Genomic DNA, 23,022 nt, shown 5'->3' with positions numbered 1-23,022 from the left:
CAGGAATGATAGAGAGAAGAACCTGGACAGACAAGCCCCATAGGCTGCCATTATGTGGCTCAAAACAGGATACTGTGCCTTTAAGAGAATCTTCCAGAACCTTCTCCCAGTATCCCAGAACGCATAGCAGGTCCAACTTAGTTTCAGTTCTTTTTGAAGGCGTAACACGCCAGACCTGTAGCATTCCATAAAGGAAAATGTCTCTCTCCACCGGGGAGGAGGGAGGGCGCTTATGACTATAACAGAGATACCCCTACTACAGAACTGGAGTTACAGGACAGAAACTACTCCTTCTGTAGTAGGGGATCTCTGTGTATAGTCATAATCTAGTGAATAGAATGGCAAGCCCCTCCCCACACCAAAGCGGCGGTGGAGAAAACAGAATTAACGCCACTACTGTGCAAACAGATTTCGCAGCGAAGCCTGCCCAACCTGAGCGTCTGCCCTGGCATCAGTGTCCAGGCAGTAATGCTTAGCAAAGGTATGAACCGACTTCCAAGTGGCCGCCTTGCAGATTTCTGCAATCGGAACATTACGGAGCAACGCTGTCGTGGCAGCCTTGCCCCTGGTGGAATGAGCCTTAGGCTTACCTCCTAAGGTCTTATTAGCTTTTTGGTAACACAGCTGTATGCAGGACACAATCCACCTAGAGATAGACTGCTTAGAGGTCGCAAGACCCGTCCTGGCAGATCCATAATTGATGAACAATTGGTCTGACCTACGAATATCCCTGGTTTTATCCAGATAAAATTTCAACACCCTCCTAACATCCAGGGAATGCAAAGACCTTTCCGCTGGAGATGAAGGATTCTGAAAGAACGTAGGTAAAGATATAGTCTGATTGATATGAAAATCAGAAACAACCTTGGGAAGAAACTTAGGGTGAGTACGCATAACAACCTTAGCAGCATGAAATACAGTATAAGGTTCTTGGCAACACAACGCCTGAATTTCACTCACCCTGCGGGCCGATGTAATGGCCACGAGGAACGCCGCCTTCCAGGACAGGTGCTGCAACGAAGCCTTATGAATAGGTTCAAAAGGCTCCTTCATCAATCTGGACAGCACCACATTCAAGTCCCATGAAGGCGAAGGAAGCTGGACAGGAGGGAACACTTTCTTTAAGCCTTCCAAAAAATCTTTGATCACAGGGATCTGAAAGAAGGAAGTCTGTGAAGGGCATTTCCTGTAGGCAGTCAAAGCAGCCAGATGAACCTTAATGGAATGGACATTAAGGCCAGACTGCGCCAAATGTAGCAGATATGGAAGGATGACATCTTCCTTGCATGTCATAGGGTCATAGTTCTTAGACTTGCACCAGATGCAAAACCTCTTCCACTTGTAAGCATAAGAAGTCCGAGTGGAAGGTCGCTTAGCCTCCTTCAATATGTCCATACAATCCGCTGGGAGATTCAAATGGCCATATTCCACTATTTCAGGAGCCATGCCGCCAAACTCAAAGACGAGAGGTTGGGGTGCACCATCCGCCCCCCGAACTTCGTGGAAAGGTCCGGCCTGCACGGCAGCTTCATGTGAGGAAGGAGAGACCGGTGAAACAGGTCCGTGAACCACCACTGTCTGGGCCATTCCGGGGCAATCAGAATCATCTTCGCCCCGGATTGGGAGAGCTTGATGAGAACCGCTGGAATCAGGGGAATGGGTGGAAAAGCGTACAGAAAGCTGTTCGACCAGTTGATCCATAACGCGTTCCCCAGCGTCCCCGGCTGGAAGTACCTGGAGGCGAAGTCTCGGCATTTGCTGTTTTCGGCGGTGGCGAACAGATCTACGTCTGGAGTGCCCCACCTTGCGAAGACTTCTCCTAGTACTTCGTCGTTTATGACCCACTCGTGATTTTCCTGAATCAGTCTGCTCAGCTCGTCTGCCTGAACATTCTGCACACCTGGCAGATGAGTGGCCGTTATCGAGATTCCTCGAGCCAGAAGCCAATGCCAGATCGCCTGCGCCTCCTGAGACAGAGTGCGCGATCTCGAGCCCCCCTGCTTGTTGAGGTAATACATCGTGGTCGTATTGTCCGTCTGTACAAGCAGAGAGTTGGTCCGGAAGGACGGTTGAAAGGCCTTCAGCGCCAAGTGAACAGCCCTGAGTTCCAGGAAATTGATGTGGTACGTGGACTCTGACGGGGACCACGTCCCTTGAATCTGCAGTTCTCCGGAGTGCGCTCCCCATCCCAGGAGAGAAGCATCCGTCACGATAGTCTGAGTGGGAATGTCCTTGTGGAAGGGAACCCCTCTGAGGAGATTCTCCGCTGAACACCACCACTTCAGAGACTGAAGAGCATGTAGAGACAGTCGTATCTTGTCACCCCAAGAGCCTCTCCTCTGGTCCCACTGATCCTCCAAGCACTCCTGCAGCGGTCTCATATGCAGCCGTGCATGTGGCGTCAGGAAGATGCAAGAAGCCATCGATCCCAGCAGAGAAGACACCGTCCTCACTGTCGTGGATGGAGCGGACAGGAGAGCCTGAGCCTTCCGAAGGAGTGATAAACGTCGCTCTTCCGAAGGAGACACGCTTGCCGACAGCGTATCGATGGAGGCTCCCAAGTACTGGATGCACTGGACCGGAGTCGGGACAGACTTGGACATGTTGATGTGCAACCCCAGCTTGTTCAAGAGAACGCACGTCTTCTGGAAGTGTGCTCGAGCTTCCGAGAAGGAGGAGGCCTTGATCAACCAATCGTCCAGGTATGGGTAGATAAACACCTTGTTCTTCCGCAGGTGTGCCGCTACCACTGCCATGCACTTCGAGAACGTCCGGGGCGCAGACTTCAGCCCGAACGGAAGTACCGTGTACTGATAGTGATTGGTGCCGACTTGAAATCGCAGGAACTGCCGGTGTTTGTGTGCAATGGGCACATGGAAGTACGCATCCTGCAGGTCTATGGCGCAAAGCCAGTCTCCCCGTTGCAGCTGAGGGTAAATCTGATGCAACGACAGCATGCGAAACTTTTCTCTGCGAATCCATTTGTTTGCCTGTCGCAAGTCCAGAATGGGCCTGAACTCGTTCTTGTCCTTTTTTCGGACCAGAAAGAACCGGGAGTACAGACCTCTTCCTCTTTGAGACAGAGGTACATCTTCTATCGCCCTTTTCCTCAGAAGGATGTCGGCCTCCGCCTGGAGCTCGCGCAGTTGATACTGCGAGCGGACCGGAGGAATCGATGGAGGAGGGCTGATGAACCAAAGACTGTATCCATTACAAACAATATTCAGCAACCACTTGTCCTGAGTAATTGTTCTCCACTCTGCCAGAAAAAATTGAACGCTTCCCCCACCGGAGCGGGTAACGGATGAAGGGGAAGTAACCGCTCATGGGCGAGACCCAGCCCGGGCCCTTGTTCGCGGTAGAGGACTGCTGTCCACCTCTACCCCTCTGACGTTTCTGGAAGGGTCTTCTGTGTTGCTGCTGCTGCTGCTGCTGCTGTTGTTGCCCAGAAGACTGTCCTCTTCCTCTACCCTGCGACCCGAACCGCCGTTGGAACTGGCGGTAAGGTTTCTTTTCTTTCGGCTTCTCCAAGCCCACAGCCGTCAGGGTTTCAGCCTCGGCCTTCATCCTGGCCATTTCGTCATCTGCGTGTTTCCCGAAGAGGGTGTCGCCGGAAAACGGCAGATTAGCCACTCGTTGCTGCGCTTCAGGCTTGAGCGACGTCAGCCGGAGCCAAGCATGGCGTCTCTGATTGATACCGTGGCAGTATCCATGAGCGGCCAGCAAGGAGATATCCGCCGCGGCACTGATGGCCTGGTTCGAAACCAGCATCCCTTCCTGGACGATCTCCATGAAGTCCTCTTTCCTGTCCCGCGGGACAAGGTCCACAAACTGTTCCATGGAGTCCCACAGTGCACGGTCGTACCGTCCTAACAGCGCCGAGTCACTGGAGGCCTTCATTGTCGTGGAAGACGTGCCACATGCCTTCCGTCCAGCCGAGTCAATCCAGCGGCTCTCCTTATCCGGAGGCACAGTGGAGGACGGGGAGGTAGCATGTAGTTTCTGAGCCGCCGTCACAATCACTGAATCAGGCACTGGGTCCTTCCGCAAGAAGGGCGGGTCCGACTCAGGAGCCCTGTACTTCTTGACAAGCCTGGAGGGAGCCGCTTTCACCACCGCCGGCGTAAGAAAAAGCTGTTCCGCCGGCTCGACCAGTCCTGGCACCAAAGGCAGTAGGGGGCGAGACAGGTGCTTCGTGTGCAAAGTCTCGAAGATCACAGAAGTTGTGGGCGTAGGGGCCGTCACCTTGATCCCCAACTTCGCCGCCCCTCTCAGGAGAACCTCCTGGAACGTGCCAATGTCATCTATCGGAGACACCCTCGTCTCCGGTGAATCCGACAATGTAGGCGAATACGAACGGGTCCCAGAGGCCGAATGGGACCTGGACCGATGCCTCCTATGGCGATGTCTGGATCTCGAGGAGGATCCATGTCCACTCCTAGATCTGTCCCTTCTCCCTGAGCGTGACCTCGATCTCCTGGGTCTGGGACGCTCCGCCGGTTTCCCCGGGTCGGACGTCTTGGGCTTAGGAGGAACCTTCGACTTCGGAGTCTTCTTCGGAGGTGTCGGAAGGTTGGGCATCGACACCGATCTCGGTGGAACCGGAGGAGGAGCACCCGGCACCGGGGCCTGTGGTCCTGACGGAAGAGCAGGTAGAGGAGGCAACGGAGGAGGCGTCGCAGTCCTCGGAGGAGGCCCTCTAGGCAAAGGAGGGGGAGGAGGCTGTATAACAGTCTTCCTTGGTGTATACACCTCTGAATACGCCGTTCCCGGCGAGCCACCATCCTGTTCTGACTGCGGGGAGCCCCCCACAGTCCTCGGCCTGTCCTTACGGCCCCCTGACGCGGAAGACCGGTGTTCAGACGTCGACCGTGGTTCCTTCGACGTCGAGCGGCCCTTCGGCGTCGACCGTTTCGCACTCCTCGGCGTCGACCGGCTTCTATGCCTCGACGTCGACCCCAACCAGATGGACGAACCTCTAAACCTCGACGACGGTCGCTGGTGCCTCGACGGCGACCTCGACCGCCTCGACGACGACCTCTTCGATCGCCTCGACGGCGACCTCTTCGAACGCCTCGACGTCGACCTCTTCGATCGCCTCGACGTCGACGTCTTCAGCGCCGGAGACCTCTTCCGTCTCGACGGCGGCCTCGACGGCGAACGGCGGTGTCGCCTCGACGGCGAGCGCCGACGCCGGGCCCTCCGATGCCGTCCGCTCGACGCCGACGACGAGGAAATCGACACCGGGTTCGACTGCGGCCTGTGCAAGTCCCTCGACGTCGACGGGCGACGTTTGCTCAACCCAGAGCCCTGGGGAGACCGGGAACTGGCCGTGGACCGTCCTCTCGATGTCGTGGTCATGGCAACCGACCCAGACGGAGATCTTGGACGTTTGCTGGACTTCCTGCCCCTGGGGAGCCCCCCAGAGGCCTCAGCATGGGCAATAGAAGCCCCTCCAGACCCACCTCGAGCCTTCAGTCTTCTTTCTTCAAGTCCCTGAAGTCTGATCTTCCTCCTGTCCTTCAGGGTCCTGCCAGAGAAGCCTCTACAGATCACACACTCCTCTGGGATGTGGGAAGAGGGAAGGCAGAGGATGCACACCTCATGGGGGTCTGACTTGGCCTTCTTCCTGGAGCACTCCGGGCATTTATCGAATAATGCAGGCATTATGGACAATAAAAGAGTGCAGAAACCCAGAAGAAAGTCACCAAAGTACTTTAAAAGTACACAAAATCGAATTTAGTGAGAAAACACCAACAAAACCCTTGAAAAGGGAGAGCTCAATGCTCCAGGGTCCTGCTTGCAGGAGCCGGAAAAAAGAACTGAAACTAAGTTGGACCTGCTATGCATTCTGGGATACTGGGAGAAGGTTCTGGAAGATTCTCTTAAAGGCACAGTATCCTGTTTTGAGCCACATAATGGCAGCCTATGGGGCTTGTCTGTCCAGGTTCTTCTCTCTATCATTCCTGAGGGATTTTGCTGGTAAAGCAAGGGAAATCTGTACAGGCTTTTGCTGTTTTGTGGATTTTATGGTGGAATTTCTAGTTGAAGTACTGGACAGTGTAGCCTTTTTAGGCTGCATTATCTGTCTTTAAATTCTCTCTTAAGTGTCTATGCTTTTCTGCATTTTTTGACACTGTAAGAGATTATTTTTGATTGCTCCGGGGTCCACGCACATGGGCGGGACTATTCACTAGATTATGACTATAACAGAGATCCCCTACTACAGAATCAAACTTTTAAGTCCCGAGAGGGATATCGTGGGAGGAGGTAGCCTGAGAAGTTTAAATGGTAGAAATGTATCACTGCTAAACAGGTGATTATCATGGTATGTCCCTTCTTTTATATTCTAGGTTGAAGTTGGTAAAATGGTTCCAGTCAACTTGAGGGTACTGAATGTTTATATACACCCTTTTACAAATAAATATTTCAAGAGTATGGATCTCCATCTTCAGGCAGCAACTCCCATCATTACTCTCCTGTAAGTACTCACTCTCTTTAGCTTTTGCCCTTGGGTATGAACACAATTTGAAATGCTATTCTGTTAAACAAGGATGCAGCATCTCCTGTGACACTGATATTGATGCAGTGTGCCCTTTGACTGTTCTCCTTTAAGTGTTATTGTTCTTTAGCTATTACACCAACAATATGTTCTCAAATCCATCTTAATGGAAGCACCTTATCAACTTTCATTCTACGTGTAAGTACTCTTTGTTTCCCTTTCTTATTCTGATACTGAGTGTATCCTTTTCTACCTTTATTCAAGTACTTACATCACTGTATTACAATGTTGTATTGTATCCCCTATATGTCTTTATGTAAATACTTTGCTGCTTTATGTGTTACCCTGACACATCCTCCGTAGTACTGCTGTTTTAACTCTTTGGATCTATGCTGTTTTACGCTGGTGCATATGCTGAGAGCTGGTTATTCTTGTGAAAGCACTCCACTTATCCCTTTGTTGCCTTAATGTTAGTACCTTGCCTCTTTGCTAAGCACCTGCAAGTCCTGATGAAAACATGCCTCCATTCCTCAGCAAGTTGAAGTAAGAAACAGTTTTGCCCATTCTGTTAGCGTTCTTCTTATTCCCTTGTCACCCTGACATCAGTTAATACTACTGTCATTCATACTTTGCCGCCATGTAGGTAACCCCCTTCTCTTATTGTTATCGCTTGTTGTAAACATGGTTTATATACTCCGTGTATCCATTTGTTACGTCATAATGTTCATACTCTGGGGCTCCTTGCTATCTTCATGTAGGTAGTATGCTGCTCACATTCCCATTGTATTCACATGTATTTTTACTGCTGGTCCTTTTCTTACTTTGGTATAAATGTTCTGTGTATCCATTTGCAATGCTCATGATGTCAGTATGCTGTTATATTGTTACATTAAGGTAAATATTTGATTATTTTCACTTTAATGTATGTTCTGAACTTCTCCCAGTGATATTCTCATACTTGAGTATTCCCTGTTATATTCTCGGGTTAGGCCCATGTAGCGAAGCAGCTTATGTCTCACATTGTCCTCACAATAACATTTCAGCAGTGAACTTTTGCACATATTTGCGTGTACGACAATGTTGGATTAGTTACGCTGAAGCCACTTTGTTTACATATCCAGCTTCGCACAACATTATCATGATGTCTCGAACATCATGTACTAGGCCTCTTTGCGCACTATGTACAAATGTTGTCCTATCTTTACCATGGGGCGACAGAGCTATCTATATATCCAGAACATCGCTAATCTACACGTACATTACAAGGCTGCTTTCTATTATAAATAATGAGCATCCCGATAGAGTAGCAGAGGAGGCACTTCAGCTGACACCACGGGTCCCTGCATGCTGAAACTTCACCACACCTCACAAGGTAATGGGGCTGGCTCGCCCCTAGGGGGGATTCTTGGCTTCACACCAACACACACTTTAGGTATACTCAGAGTAGGGTTCTAGATTGTAGGAGTAAGCCAGATTACTACCTTGTTATATGCCTGCATATATACACTGTTTTTGCACCGTGGCAGAACTATATCTACTATTTATGCTTTTGGTGCTTGTAATCACTTTCATATGCTTCTGTCTACTGATTATTGCAGCACACGTATTCTATACAAGAATAAAGTTGGTTCAATAAATATATTGAAAACGTTCCACTGTGTGTTCCGTATATTTCTCTGAGAAAGAGTGAGTACGAGTGACTGAGCAAACAGTTCAGATCTGTTTCCACGATCCCTGAGGGGTCAGGATTGTCATGTCCAGTGGTTGCCAGAAACCATTCGGTCCCTGATAAGGTTAGAGGGGCTTACTGTGGCACTGTGAGCTAGCTGGTCTATAGGCCAACATATCCTGCCAGGGTGTCCGGAATCAGTCCAGGCACCCCTAGTTTATGTTCTCTAACAAACTCGCAGATCCTATGGATTAGTATGAACTGCATGACACCCCTTGTACTGGAACTGATCTGCTGTTGAGTTAGCCATGGTATACTATTTTATCTGGCCTTAGTAAAGCAATCCCTTTGCACAGTGTGCTGTACATGCTTTTGTATGCTTTGCAATCTCCAATGCTTATGGAACAAACACATTTTGTTTTTTTGCAGGGCAGTGGAGGCATCAGACGCATATTGTGTAAGCTTTCTACTTAAAGCAATTGTTGTAGGTCAGACAACGCTGATAGTCACTGCACGAGACAAGGCTAGACGAATACTCACCTCCATTCCTCGGCAAGTTGAAGTAAGAATAATTGGGTCCAACTGTTGAGTGACTTCTTGCTTTGTTCTGGTGGGTGTTGAGTCCTGGCTGTATGTTAGCCTAGAAATCATGTGTCCTGAGAGATCCTCTAATTTTAATCCATCCCGTGCAATCCTGTAACTCAGTTAGTAAGTAAGTAAAAACTTTATTCGATTTTTCCCGAAAATCACAAAAGTATAAAAATAAAATACATAGTTTAGAAAATCATGGACATAATTCTGCTACAATTTATAAACAAATAGATAAAAAGGGAATAGTACTTTTATGACAAACTGATGAAATCGCAGCATTAAAAAGCTAAATGAGACAAAGCCCAAACATTATATTAAAAAAACAATAAAATACTGACATTCACCTCCCATTGATAACCCCGGATAATTAACGAGTCATTTGTTTAATCTTTGTTCGTCTATCATAACGAGTCAAATAAAAACAGATGGTAGGGGATTTTAGCAATTGCAGAAAAAGAAATGCTTGCCTAACTTATTTGAAATCCATTGACAAAAGAAGTGGGCATATGAATTTATAATGTAGGTGATTAAATGTAGGACATACCACGAAAAGGTGGAGGGAGTCAGAGAGAGAAACATCATCACAAGAAAACAATGATAGGTCTGAAACTTTGCACCAAGACCCCTTGGGTAATAGGAAGCTGATAAAACATGTTAAACCTAAAATATGGTAAAAGCCTGCGATGATGGTTAGACATTTCCAGGAGTAAATAGGGCTCCATTCCAGTGACAGTTTTTACCATGATAAAATGATGCATAGAGCATTTTCTGCAGCAGCCCTTTCATAAAATGCCTGTTTTAACCATGGTTTATCTTGCCTAACTATTCCTTCTAGATCAGTAAACAGCTCTGGGTGGCCCAGAGAATTAAAAGTACACCTAAAGTAAGCAAACCAAGGAACACTCAACATGCCGTCCAAGGCTGTCCAGTTGCAAATGATTAGCTTATTAAGAGACAGATCCTCTTTCAGCCAGATGGACAACCAATATAACTGAGTCCTACTTTCCCGTGAAGCATCTCAGAGGCGTTGCTCACTGGTACTTTAAGAAGGCTTCTCAGGAAAGCGTTTTCTGCAGCCTGGAGTTGTGGACAGGGCACATAGCCCCAAATTTCACAGCCATAACAGGCCAGCAAAATGCACTTGGCCTTAAAAACTATAAGCATCGCCTTGACATTGCTATGACCCATACGCCTTGCCAGAGACCAACCCCGTTGATGGCCGATTTAAACGTCATGGCATTTTTCTTCAAAAGAGGTTGCCAGGAGAGTTTGTAATGCAAAAGGATCCCTAAACACGAAAAGTGCTCAACGCTGGAAATTGAATGGCCCTTGACCGATAACTTTTCGATCTAGTATTCTGGGGGCCCAACACCATACCGTGGTATTTAAGATGATTAGTGGGAAGGTCAAGACGGTGCATATAAATAACAAAACGATTTAGCAGGTGTTGCAGACCCTTTACATGAGGACGGCGTTGTCCGTGTATAAAAGAACTGGTGGATGACGGCCGCCTGCCTTCGGGACATCCACTCCAAGATCCATCAGGGCAGTGACCAGGCCATTAATGTAACTCAGTTATCCCTTGTGTTTCTGGTTCCTTAATCCCTGATCCATTACATAAATTTCCAGAGATCGTTCCTGGCTTCTACCTTCTTAATAATTGATCGATCAGCTAGGCCCCTAGTCCCTTCTAACCTAAAGCCATTATTCATCAATCTTTTTGAGTTCTATCAATGCAATCTTCCATCTTGTAACTCAATCATTTTATCATTCATCATTGTCCTTTAACTCAGATTTAGTCATCATTTGAGTTACTTACTGCCTCTATGAAAAATTGGAGGAAGAGGGGCTAGATAACTTCAGAAAACTCAGTTGGGTTGCTTGACCTACAGGGAATATGCTGTTTCCCTGACATAGATACACCTTGCTCAGACAGGAGGCACCTTTACAAACAACCCTCTATTATGCATAGCAATACCATTATTTTTGCAATCCTTGGCCCCAGGCACTGGGACCTGAAGACACAGGCACTAGGTCTGGAAGAAATTGGCCCTGGGGCTGTGAGGCTTTTACAAAGTAAGACTTGCACTGTGACAGAGGTACATGCATGATGCAGCACTTATATTGACAGACACACAACTGGACTTTTTGTTTTCTTTTTGGTCCTTATATCACCCCAGAAACACAAAAAGTGTAACCAACATGGAGAAATCGGCAAGAATCCCATTTCTGTGCCTGGGAGCACCTTCTCCTGCTTCAGTAACTAACATGGATGTTTTGATTCCATGGCCTCCATTCCTGAGACTCTAGGGGGGCCCACAGCCTATCTGAGCCTCTGACTCGCCCTGTTTTTTCCATTACATATAGCTGCCTTACAGCTGCAAACCACTCTGTTGTAGTTGGGAGTGAACTTGCAGCCGCTTCCTACAGATCTCCCTCCTTGCTACCAGAACTATAAGAAAAGGCAACCTGCTGGAGCTATCCATGGCCTCAAAGCCCCCTGTCTCATTGATGCCATGGCTTACCTTAATAGCAGCACTGAACACGGATATCAGGCCCTTTCCCAAACCTTGCCAAAAAGTACCCGAAGTCAGACATTCCAGGAACATATCCAGATCGCCCGCTTCCCACTGATCACATCTTTTACAGGTACATACTTCATTCCTTGTAACCAAAACCATTTTCAGGGGGGTCCAGTAGAACCTCTGAATAGTAAAGAAAAGGTTCCTCTTAAGTGCAGCCGATTTTACTGTGCCGTACAATCATTTTTATGATCGGCTATGAAGATCTCCAATCTCCTCGCCCACTTTACGTATGGAGGCTTCAGCATCTCGTCCAAGGCTGAAACTAGATAGCAGTATCAAGTTGAAACTTCTTTCTTCCTATGGACGACACTTTGCTAGTCTCTCTCCATCTGACAAATCTCAGCCACAAGGGCCTCTTGAGTGTTTAACCAGGAAGTTATTTGCAAGTTTTTGAAGATTGGACCCTCTGTTCGCTCTGTCCATGGTTTCCAAGATAGATATTTATCTTCATACCACAAGTCCCCCCACCTTGCAACCCTGTCCTTCTTGATTCCACCATGCAGTTAATCACCAAAACATCTGCGGACCCATGAGAATTCCACATAGTTGCTAGACTGCCGAGGTATGGAATGCCAGTAATTTTTCTAATTGCAAACCACTTCCTCTCTGCTGTTGCAAAACCTTCAGCCTTACTTTTTTAAAGAATGTTGGTGCTCCAAACTTGTACAAGAACCCAAACTTAGATATAACCTCTGTCTTACATTGTGATATTTCACCAGTCGCACAAGAGTTTACTGACCCAAGAAACAATCTACTGTTCTTCAGTTGGAAGGCCCAACTATAGAGCTAAATATCTGGTAGACCAAGACCCCGCTTAATAAGTTTTCTCCTCAACTTCTTCCAGGCTACTCTTACCCTCCTCAATGCTCAGATGAAACTACTTATCTCACCCTGAATTCTCCTAACCATCTTTTTTTTATCAAAAGACAAGGCAATGGTATATAATAGAAAGGTAAGCGTTGATAGTATCATCTTCTTAACCAAATTGACCTGACCATATATCGTCTGTGGGAGATTGTTCCATTTGGTGAGATTGTGCTTGATGTCCCTTGCCACCCTATACAGATTTATTTATGTTGCTTTCTTCAAATCCTTTGCTACCAATATTCTTAGATACCTAATGACCTCTTTCTCTGCACCCCCTGTCCAGTTACAATTCCACTACATTATTTCGGTCTCATCTGAGTTAACTTGGTACCCTGAAAACTGGCCGAAGTGTCTTATTTCCGACGCCAAATGCACCAAAGTTTGGCCAACATTGGCAGTATAAACAACTAGATCCTTTGCGTATAACCCCAACTTTTTCCGAAACAAGGCTGACTAGACTGGGAGTCACAGGTAACTGGACTAAGCATAATAGACAACTGCTATGGGAAGAATAACACTTGAACCAGGGAAAGTACACTAGAGTTAGGAAACAAAGACATCTGGACTGCCAATCACAGACTCAGAGACACACACACTTGAAGAGGCATATACTTAGGCAAGAAGACAGGCATTAGGACCGAAGACACTGGGAGACACTGGTATGCAAGAAAACTGTTGGGCTGGACACTGAGAGAGATACAAGGATATGCATAGGATGGGAGGCAGAGAAACTGGATGACTGATATACTTCGACACTTTAAAACAAAGTCACTGCAATGTCAGGTCACAGACGTCTTAAAAGGGAGACACAGAAACTTTGGTGAAACATGCATGCAAACAAGAGATGAAGACATTGGACTAGGAGGCATATGGACTAGGCTTGAAAGACAAAGACAGAGCAGCATAGGATTTGGGAGCTATAATGGTTGCTTTGGTTTGCACCATGGATTCAGGGTGGTGGTGATCAGAGAGCCCATCCAGTGTGTGGGTCTGATCTCTTGTTCTTCCGGAATAATTTACATCTCCCTGCATCCCCTGGTCCTGTATTAATATTAAGGATTCTGGTTCTCAAACAAACATGCAAGGTGCTAGTTTTCCCACAGACCAACGGTTGGTATTATATTCATACACTTGCACAAAGCTGATTTATTTCCTACCAGCATGGCTCCCAGCCTGAAATGATTGAACCATCAGACTCACTTGTTGGCTGACCTTTGGTGAAGCTCCTGTTTTTGTTCATGGGTATTTCCCCACTAATGGCGGTAGGTTCGAGTTGTGTATGTGATAATTCCAAATTTCGGCCTTACATTCAGGGTTGGACTGGGCGAAAAAACAAGCCTGAGCATCAAAATAAAAGTGGTCCTCGTTAACAAATACTTTGCCCACATGTGTAAATCTTGGCACTTTTGAACTTGAAAAGGGATCACTGACAGAATATCGAGGAGCATAATATCGAGCTGCCAGAATATCGATGAGAAAATATCGAGTGACATAATATCGAATTCCTATCTACAAACAGGTAAGTACAAAAATATTGAATCCTAAATATCGTTGTAAATAATATAGTTTGCTAAAATATCGACTTTTTAAAATGTCTTAAAGTGATATAACATTAATTAAATATGAAATATTATGAAGTAAAACATACTCATTTTTTTAAACGATAAAATTAATAAGTATTCAATGTAATGTAAAAAAATTTACATGCATTTTTATTTTTTATTATATATATTAACTTAATAATATTAAAAAATAATTAATATTTTTAATTATAAAATGTAAAAACATAATTTAAAATATTATTACATATACATAAAAATAAACGTATATTATTTATATTCAAAAAAATTAAATATGATAAGGTTAAAACATTAAAATAAATCTTTGTTTTTTAAATAATATTTTACAGTACATAAAATATAACAATACTAAATATGTTGCATAGCATAAAGGATAAAATTACTATTTCCACTCCAACAAGTGGTACAGTAGGGAAAGTGTTGGATAGCGGGTGGATACAAATTACTATTCCCACTCCAGCGAGTGGAACAGTAGGGAAAGTGTTGGATGGGGGGTGGGTAACAATTACTATTCCCACTACAGCGAATGCAACAGTAGGGAAAGTGTTGGATAGCTGAGGGGAATAATTTACTATTCCCACGCCAGCGAGTGCAACAGTGGGGAAAGTGTTGGATAGCGCGTGGGTAAAAATTACTATTCCCACTCCAGTGAGTGTAACAGTAGGAAAAGTGTTGGCTAGCGGGAGGGTATAAATTACTATTCTCACTCCAGTGAGTGCTACAGTAGGGAAAGTGTTGGATAGCGGGAGGGTAAAAATTACTATTCCCAATCCGGAGTGCAACAGTAGGGAAAGTGTTGGATAGCGGGTGGCTAAAAATTACTATTCCCACTCCAGTGAGTGCAACAGTAGGGAAAGTGTTGGATAGCGGGAGGGTAAAAATTACTATTCCTACTCCAGTGAGTGCAACAGTAGGGAAAGTGTTGTATAGCGGATGGGTAAAAATTACTATTCCCACTCCAGTGAGTGCAACAGTAGGGAAAGTGTTGGATAGCGGTAGGGTAAAAATTACTATTCCCACTCCAGCGAATGCAACAGTAGGGAAAGTGTTGGATAGCGGGTGGAAATAATTTAATAATTCCAGTCCACCAAGTGTAACAATAGGGAAAGTGTTGGATAGCGTAGGGGAATAATTTAGTATACCCACTCCTGCAATATGATTAACATTAATTAACAATTAATTTTTTTTCAAAATTAATTTACCTCCCACCATTTTCCCCTATAAATGTCCCCTACAATATTGTAAAATATTAATTAACATAATGAATTAACAATTAATTAATTAACTAAAAACAATTAACACAAAAATTAATAACCATCAAATCTAAATTAATTCACACAATTAACACAATAAAATAACTTTTAATAAATATAATTGAAAAACAATTACATTAAAACTAAATTACTTCCTACCCTACTTGTGGTAGCAAGCCTCAGCCTGGCCTACTAGTGCAAGGGATTCGCCCTTCTCAGCTTAGAGTCTTTAGACCAATAATAAGAAGATGGCACCGAAACTGGAATAGAAAAGACAACGTTTATTAAACCTCATGAGGTGGAACTACATTCACACAACACCCTTCGGTATAGTATGAGGTAGCACACTGACTAGAAGGAGCTTGGTCCTATTATACCCACACAGGGGCTGAAATGAAGGCGGTACAAGGCACAGGGTGTTGGTTTTAAATACATATAAGGTCATACAGAGAGTGTGCTAGCAACAAGTGGGAAGGGCTGACAGTTAGCTAATTCTGGTGGACACATCTTGACAGTTACAAATTGGAGACAGCTGTATGCTCAACTGAGCATGTGCAAAGCAGAAGAGGATAAATATATCTTGTCTCTAGGCAGATTTCAAGAGCAGTTATCAAGAAGGTAGGACAGAGCACATGGCAAACAAAATGGCCGACAGAAATACAAAATGGATTCCGTAAAACGGACAAGATAGTCTCTAAATACAAGATGTCTTCTGCTAATGCTTAACCTAATCATTGCTAAATTACTACAGATGACCCTTTCAGCATTTGCTGAAGACATTCGTCTGTCTAGGGTAATCTGGAACTGCATCCTGTACATTGATGTTCATCATCTCAGTAACTTCACTATTTAGCATTTCTTGTTCTTTTGTAATATTTCTTTTGGCAGGTGCACAAGCAGTGATGTACATGGAGCAAATCATGGGACCACATTGTATACAAGTACAGCATTTAAATAGTATCACCAGTAGTATACATAGAATAGTCAGTAGCTTCCAGCCCCAAGTAACAAAAAGTGTCCATATCCAGTTTAAAAATGTCCATGTACCAGTCTTTGGGTGAATGTCTGCAGCAATCTTATGCAGCTTAGAGATTGCGTCATAAACTGAAGGTGAGTGGTCAGGTATAAAGACGCAGCAACTGCTACCGATGATGCGGCATGCACCACCTCGATCAGCCAAAATCACGTTGAGCACCATCCTATTTTGGAGTGCTACAATTCTTGCAATTTGCAGTTCTTCTGTAATGTTCCCAAAGTGCCATAGCTGTCTAATTGGTGACAGCTTCCACTACACGAGTCAATCGTCTGATCTTTCTGCTATTCAATGCAGCATCCACAAAGAAAAATAAACCCAAATTTAAATCGACATATTGTTGCAGAGCGGTGTCTGTCTGGTCAATCTCGTCAGTACTTGTTGTCCTTTTATATCTATTCTTAGAAATATCATTGTACAGTTTCAGGTCAAGATGATATGATGCAGGTGCTAAAATCACAGTTGGTAACAAAAATGATATCTAGCATACCCCTGACCATCCAACAGGTAATTGGTAATATCCTTTATTACCACACACAAAGTAGGTGTTGAGCGACGATATAAAACTACTATTATTAACACCCTCAATGTTCAGCGTAGTTATACATTCACTTCGTCCTACGGGAATTTTCCCTGCTCTGCCAATACATAAATCTGCGTTTGCTCTTGTTACAGTAATCACAAAGGGTCCAATGTTCTTCATATTCCTCACATTTGTGAAGACACACAGTGTAGAAATATTGTCCGGTTGGTATTCATTCCATTCCCATTTAGTCCCTTTAGCTTGAGGATAACCTTTTTCATCTTGGTAACATTCTTTATTTAATTGAAAAATGATTCCACCTAATGAAGGCTTTCCATAAACAAACAAAAGAGCATACCAAGCTTGACATGAACCATTATGGGAAAACAGTAGAGGAATAAAAGGTGTTCCTCCTTTCTTCTGGTGTGCAGGTATCATCCCACGTACCCAACAAATGGTAGTATTTGTAGCATTATGGGTATGATGCAACACCTGAATGAATGTGTTATTCTGATAGGACTGTCGATGTTTCTGCTCATGATAAGGAAGAGTGTAATAGTAGTGTTCCAGTGGAGCTGGAGTAGTTGCAACAAAAAGCTGTCGAGCAGGAACTGCTTTCTCAATGAACCAAGTGGTTATTACCAAAACCACCAGGGCAACAACGAACCCTACAGCACAAATAATTTTCCTATTCATTTCAATGACAACGATGCTCGATCTTTCTAAGAACCTGTTGAAAACAATAGTTGGAGCTCTTCTCCCTTGGGTAGCCGTTGATTTCTTCACCACGGGCCAAGACGGGTGTCACTACACTAATGCAGGGCTGATCACCCCCCCCCCTTGCCTCATTGGCTCTCCGTTTCACAAACCCAGGGTGGTAGCTCAACCAGTCTCATTCAATTCAATTTAAAGCTTTATTCGACATTTGTCATAAAAGCATCCATCCTAACCCTATACAATAAATACTAAAACTAAAAACCTTTTTTTTTAAAATACATATTAAACAAGTGACAGTCGAATACTTCATACAAATAAAATTTATACAAAATTCATTTCAATTAATAAAAAAGATTAAAATTCAGTAGGAAAACATTTAAAGCATGGCAACCAGACTTCATTATGTTACATTTAACAGTAATGTACGGGTGCGAATTACCCAGGACCAAGCAAGAAATTTTGCCACCGCAATCACGAATGGTGTGGAGCAGTCAGATTCTAATATTCTGAGTGCTGTCGATTGGCTGCGAGTTCCAATATTTAGACAAACTGGTTTTAACCATTTACGCCTTGGGCTTGCATATAAAGGGCAACAGAACAATAGGTGGGAAATGTGCTCTATTTGATCTTTGCAGTGATGACAACGTTCATCCCACATCGGGGACCAATGTTTCTTAAAGGCATTCACTGGAAGTGTTCCAACACGGAATTGAAAATATAATTTCCGGTCATACGGGCGTTCAATTATGTCCCAATAAAGTTCGCACAATGGGAACATTTTAATGTCCAGAAAGCGAGATGACAAGTTGGATACAGATCTTTTGCAATACATTGATGAATACACCATCTCCCAATACATTTCTTTCAGTTTTGCTTTCTAGGGAAAGCAAGTTACATCCGTGTTGCCCCATAAATAATCCAGTTTTAACTTTACAAGTAGGCCCCGCAATTCTTTTAACCATACAATACAATGAAAACGATCACTCTTAACAACATCTGAAAAGGCATTGACATAGTGACTTAGCTCTGGGGTCACCATCAGGCGCCTCCAATACAACAGTGGCCGTAGCCGGGCTATGTCCTCAATATTATTCCTGCCGAGGTCCAGCTTTAATGGGATTATGGGTGTGCTTTGGGGGGCCATTACAAGCCCTCGTAAAAATCTATTTTCTGCCCGCCCCAAATCTCCTAGATTTGAAAAACCCCAGAGTTCGGAACCATATAAGCAGGCGCTCAATACTTTCATTTTATAAATTTCAAGGGCACAGTTTATAGGTTTTGTCAGCGAGGTTCTATGTTTGAGGGCGACTACGCCTGCAAGCTGACTAAACTTTAGTATTGCCGTGTTGATATGCGATTTCCATTTCATATCACCCTGTAGAATAATTCCTAGGTAGGAAAAAGCATCAACTTTCTCAAGTGGAGTACCCTTGTACGTTATCGCACCTTTAAACGTGGACTGGTGGTTGAGGCACATAAATTTGGTCTTGGTGGTATTCAGTTCAAGGCCCCGACTATCGCAAAATTCACCAAAGGCATCAACCACTTTTTGAAGACCACTCGGTGTACGTGAAAGTAAAAGAGTATCGTCCGCAAACATTAGGACGGGGACATGTGAGCCTGCTATGGTTGGGGCATCGCCTGGGAATTTATTTAAATAGTCAACAATGCCATTTATATAAATTGAGAATAAAGTTGGCGCCAGGACACACCCTTGCCTCACCCCTCGCTCCACCGGAAAGGGCTCGGTCACTTCTCCCTGTTTGCCCCACCTAATTTTTGCAAAATTGTTTTCATGGAGACGCACTAGCAAGGTGAGGAGTTCTTGGCTTAGGCCTAAATCAGCCATAGCCTGCCACAGTTTTTCTCTTGGGACCAGGTCAAAGGCAGCTTTTAAATCCACAAAGACTGCATACAATGTGCCTTTTTAGGTCTCGCCTGTCGATGCGCATGCGCATCGAGCAAGCGAGACTATAGGGGCTCATCGACTCTTTATCTAACTTGCAAGGAATCGTGGCGATTCCTTGCAGTGCCCGTGACTTTTAAGCTCAATGCGCATGTGCATTGAGCTTAAAAGCGCGTGCACAGCCGCCCGCATTCCTCCGACACCTTTGAAGTGAAGCTTAGCTTCACTTCAAAGGCCCGGCTTCTTCACACCCACATGCCGCTCTGCCCCGCTCCGCCCCCTCCCCTGAGTCATCCTGCCTGCCCAGACTTCTCCTCCCCCCTACTTACATCCCGCTTTCACTTGTTTTACTTACTCTTGTCCCATATACACATATTCCTTTGGATAAGCTATGTAGCGCCCGCCTCCAACAGCCCCACACGTTCTCGGGGGGAAGCTGACATTATCTCCGCTCTTTGTTCACACTGGGAATTCTTGTTCCCATGGTTATCATGACTCGCCACAGGCCCGTCAATCGGCATGCCGAACGTTCTTTGTAACACGCAGACCGACCAGCCGATTTGAATCGTGTATGACGGGGCACGTCGACGGGAGTCTCTCCTCGTTTTCACCATTGACATTTTACCCCATCACACGTTGCTTTCCATTACTCTTCCAATATAAAGAATCTCCCTACTGAGCCAATGGATGACACACCTCTCCAGAGGCGACACGCTCACACGCTTTGGGATCTGCTAACACTGCAGGACCCGGCGCCCACCAGCCCCCTCGCACCCCTTGTGAAGGGATATGTTGGGCATTGCTGCTGGTTCGTTCCAGCATTGACATGCCTTACTTTGCACTCATGCCCAAGTGCGCTTTTTTTTTGTTTGTTATTTACCGGCCCCCGTTCACGCATGCACACCATTTGGTAACGTGCATTCCGCAATGTGTGCATTACTTTTGCATCATCTCCCATTGTCCCCATCTCCGGCCCACCCCATCATGCACACCACGAAGATCGGCTAATCCGTTTTAAATTGTACCACCTTTCTTCATACTTAGATCTCTATTATGTATATACCTTTCCCTGTTCACCCATGTATAACGTATTGAGGGCCTTTCTCGGCTAGGACTTTAGACCTACGGAGTTGCCGGCCGCTCTACACTCATTGTCCTCCACTTTTTGATGTCTCTGATATTCCATATGTATTATCATGCCTCTCTTACTATGCTTTAATACTATTCAGACCAATTTTGAGCGCATCTCCTTCTTTCTTCTGACATCATTTCAACACCCTTTTGAGACCTTCCCACATGCGCCACCTCTGTTAGCACCATGATTCGAGCTCCCATCTATGCTCTTTTTTGTTGCTCAAGAAGCTCTCTAGTACCATGCTTACACATCTTCCTTGTTCCACAACAGTTCCATGCATGAGGCCCTTATCAAGGCGGCCCTCCAGAACTATTGGATGCATCATTACTCACCGCTGCTAACCCAAGCATAACGGGTTCCGTCTAGAGATAGACCTACCACGTATGGTTCCTCACCACATTGGACATTTAGACACACACGGAAGATGGGATGCAGCGACCCTCAACCCCTCACTCACCCTCAACCCCTCACCCTCAACCCCTCATCCTCAACCCCTCATCCTCAACCCCTCACCCTCACTCACCCTCACTCACCCTCAACCCCTCACCCTCACTCACCCTCACCCTCACTCACCCTCAACACCTCACCCTCACTCACCCTCAACCCCTCACCCTCAACCCCTCACTCACCCTCAACCCCTCACCCTCACTCACCCTCAACCCCTCACCCTCACTCACCCTCAACCCCTCACCCTCACTCACCCTCAACCCCTCACCCCCTCACCCTCACTCACCCTCGACCCCTCCCCTTCGACCCCTCCCCCTCAACCCCTCACCCTCCCTCACTCACCCTCACTCACCCTCACCCCCTCACCCTCACTCACCCTCACCCTCACTCACCCTCACCCTCACTCACCCTCACCCTCACTCACCCTCAACCCCTCACCCTCACTCACCCTCACTCACCCTCAACCCCTCACCCTCACTCACCCTCACCCACCCTCAACCCCTCACCCTCACTCACCCTCAACCCCTCACCCTCACTCACCCTCACCCTCACTCACCCTCAACCCCTCACCCTCACTCACCCTCACTCACCCTCACTCACCCTCACTCACCCTCAACCCCTCACCCTCACTCACCCTCACCCACCCTCACCCTCACTCACCCTCACCCACCCTCACCCACCCTCAACCCCTCACCCTCACTCACCCTCAACCCCTCACCCTCACTCACCCTCAACCCCTCACCCTCACTCACCCTCGACCCCTCCCCCTCGACCCCTCCCCCTCAACCCCTCACCCACCCTCACTCACCCTCACTCACCCTCACCCCCTCACCCTCACTCACCCTCACCCTCACTCACCCTCAACCCCTCACCCTCACTCACCCTCACTCACCCTCAACCCCTCACCCTCACTCACCCTCACCCACCCTCAACCCCTCACCCTCACTCACCCTCAACCCCTCACCCTCACTCACCCTCACCCTCACTCACCCTCACCCTCACTCACCCTCAACCCCTCACCCTCACTAACACTGAAACCCTCAATCACCCTCACTCTTACTCTCACTCACACTCTACACCTCAGCCTCACCCTCACTCACTCACCCTCAACACCTCACCCTCACCCCCTCAACCCCTCACCCCCTCACCCTCACTCGCCCTCACCCTCAACCCCTCACCCTCAACCCCTCACCCCCTCACCCTCAACTCCTCACCCTCAACACCTCACCCTCACTCACTCTCAACCCCTCAACCTCACTCACTCACCCTCAACACCTCACCCTCACTCACTCACACTCACTCACCCTCAACCCCTCACCCTCAACCCCTCACCCTCAACACCTCACCCTCAACCCCTCACCACCTCACCCTCAACACCTCACGCTCAACACCTCACCCTCAACACCTCACCCTCAACACCTCACCCTCAACACCTCACCCTCACTCACCCTCACTCACCCTCACTCACCCTCACTCACCCTCACTCACCCTCACTCACCCTCACTCACCCTCACTCACCCTCAACCCCTCACTCACCCTCACTCATCATCACTCACCCTCAACCCCTCACCCTCACCCTCACCCACCCTCAACACCTCACCCTAACTCACAATCACCCTCACTCACCCTCACCCTCACTCACTCTCACTCTCACTCACCCTCAACCCCTCACTCACCCTCAACCCCTCACCCTCACTCACCCTCGACCCCTCCCCCTCAACCCCTCCCCCTCAACCCCTCACCCTCCCTCACTCACCCTCACTCACCCTCACCCCCTCACCCTCACTCACCCTCACTCACCCTCACCCTCACTCACCCTCAACACCTCACCCTCACACAGTGCAATAGGTCTCAGAGGATTTTTAGTTAAAGCTTTTACAATTGTTTATGGCTTTTTTGATTTGTAATTCTTTAGCATTGGCTACAAGAAATAAAAATGCTAAAGATTTACAACAAAAAACCCATAAACAATTCTAAAAGCACTAACTCTAATGCTGCGAGACCTATTGCATTTCCAATGCTTGTTTTAATGTGACGTTTCTCCAATAAATGGCTATAAAGTAAAAAACTTGGTCAACACTGCTGGTCAAGGGGCGGAACCCTGCTTGGTATGGTGACAATATATTCTTTTCGTCAATCCATTGTTGCAGTTTGTTCTGTACTAAGCGCCCCATGAGTTTTTGCGCTGTGTCAATAAGACTGATAGGCCTGTAG

At 46.4% G+C, this 23,022-nt stretch overlaps 1 protein-coding gene across 1 annotated transcript in view; it reads left to right on the top strand.

Moving 5' to 3' along the window:
- NUP210L (nucleoporin 210 like) overlaps positions 1-23,022 on the top strand; it is a 444,253-nt gene that overhangs the window by 160,584 nt on the left and 260,647 nt on the right. Inside the window, exons 21-22 of the mRNA XM_078668895.1 lie at positions 6,354-6,481; positions 8,601-8,733. Of these exons, the coding sequence (XP_078525021.1) occupies positions 6,354-6,481; positions 8,601-8,733 (261 nt within the window). The remainder of the gene's footprint in view (positions 1-6,353; positions 6,482-8,600; positions 8,734-23,022) is intronic.

This window comes from Lissotriton helveticus, chromosome 12 (genome assembly GCF_964261635.1).
Source record: "Lissotriton helveticus chromosome 12, aLisHel1.1, whole genome shotgun sequence".
Taxonomy (NCBI): Eukaryota; Metazoa; Chordata; class Amphibia; order Caudata; family Salamandridae; genus Lissotriton; species Lissotriton helveticus.
The sequence above is the reverse complement of the archived record's forward strand: the minus strand, read 5'-3'. Positions and strand labels throughout refer to the sequence as shown.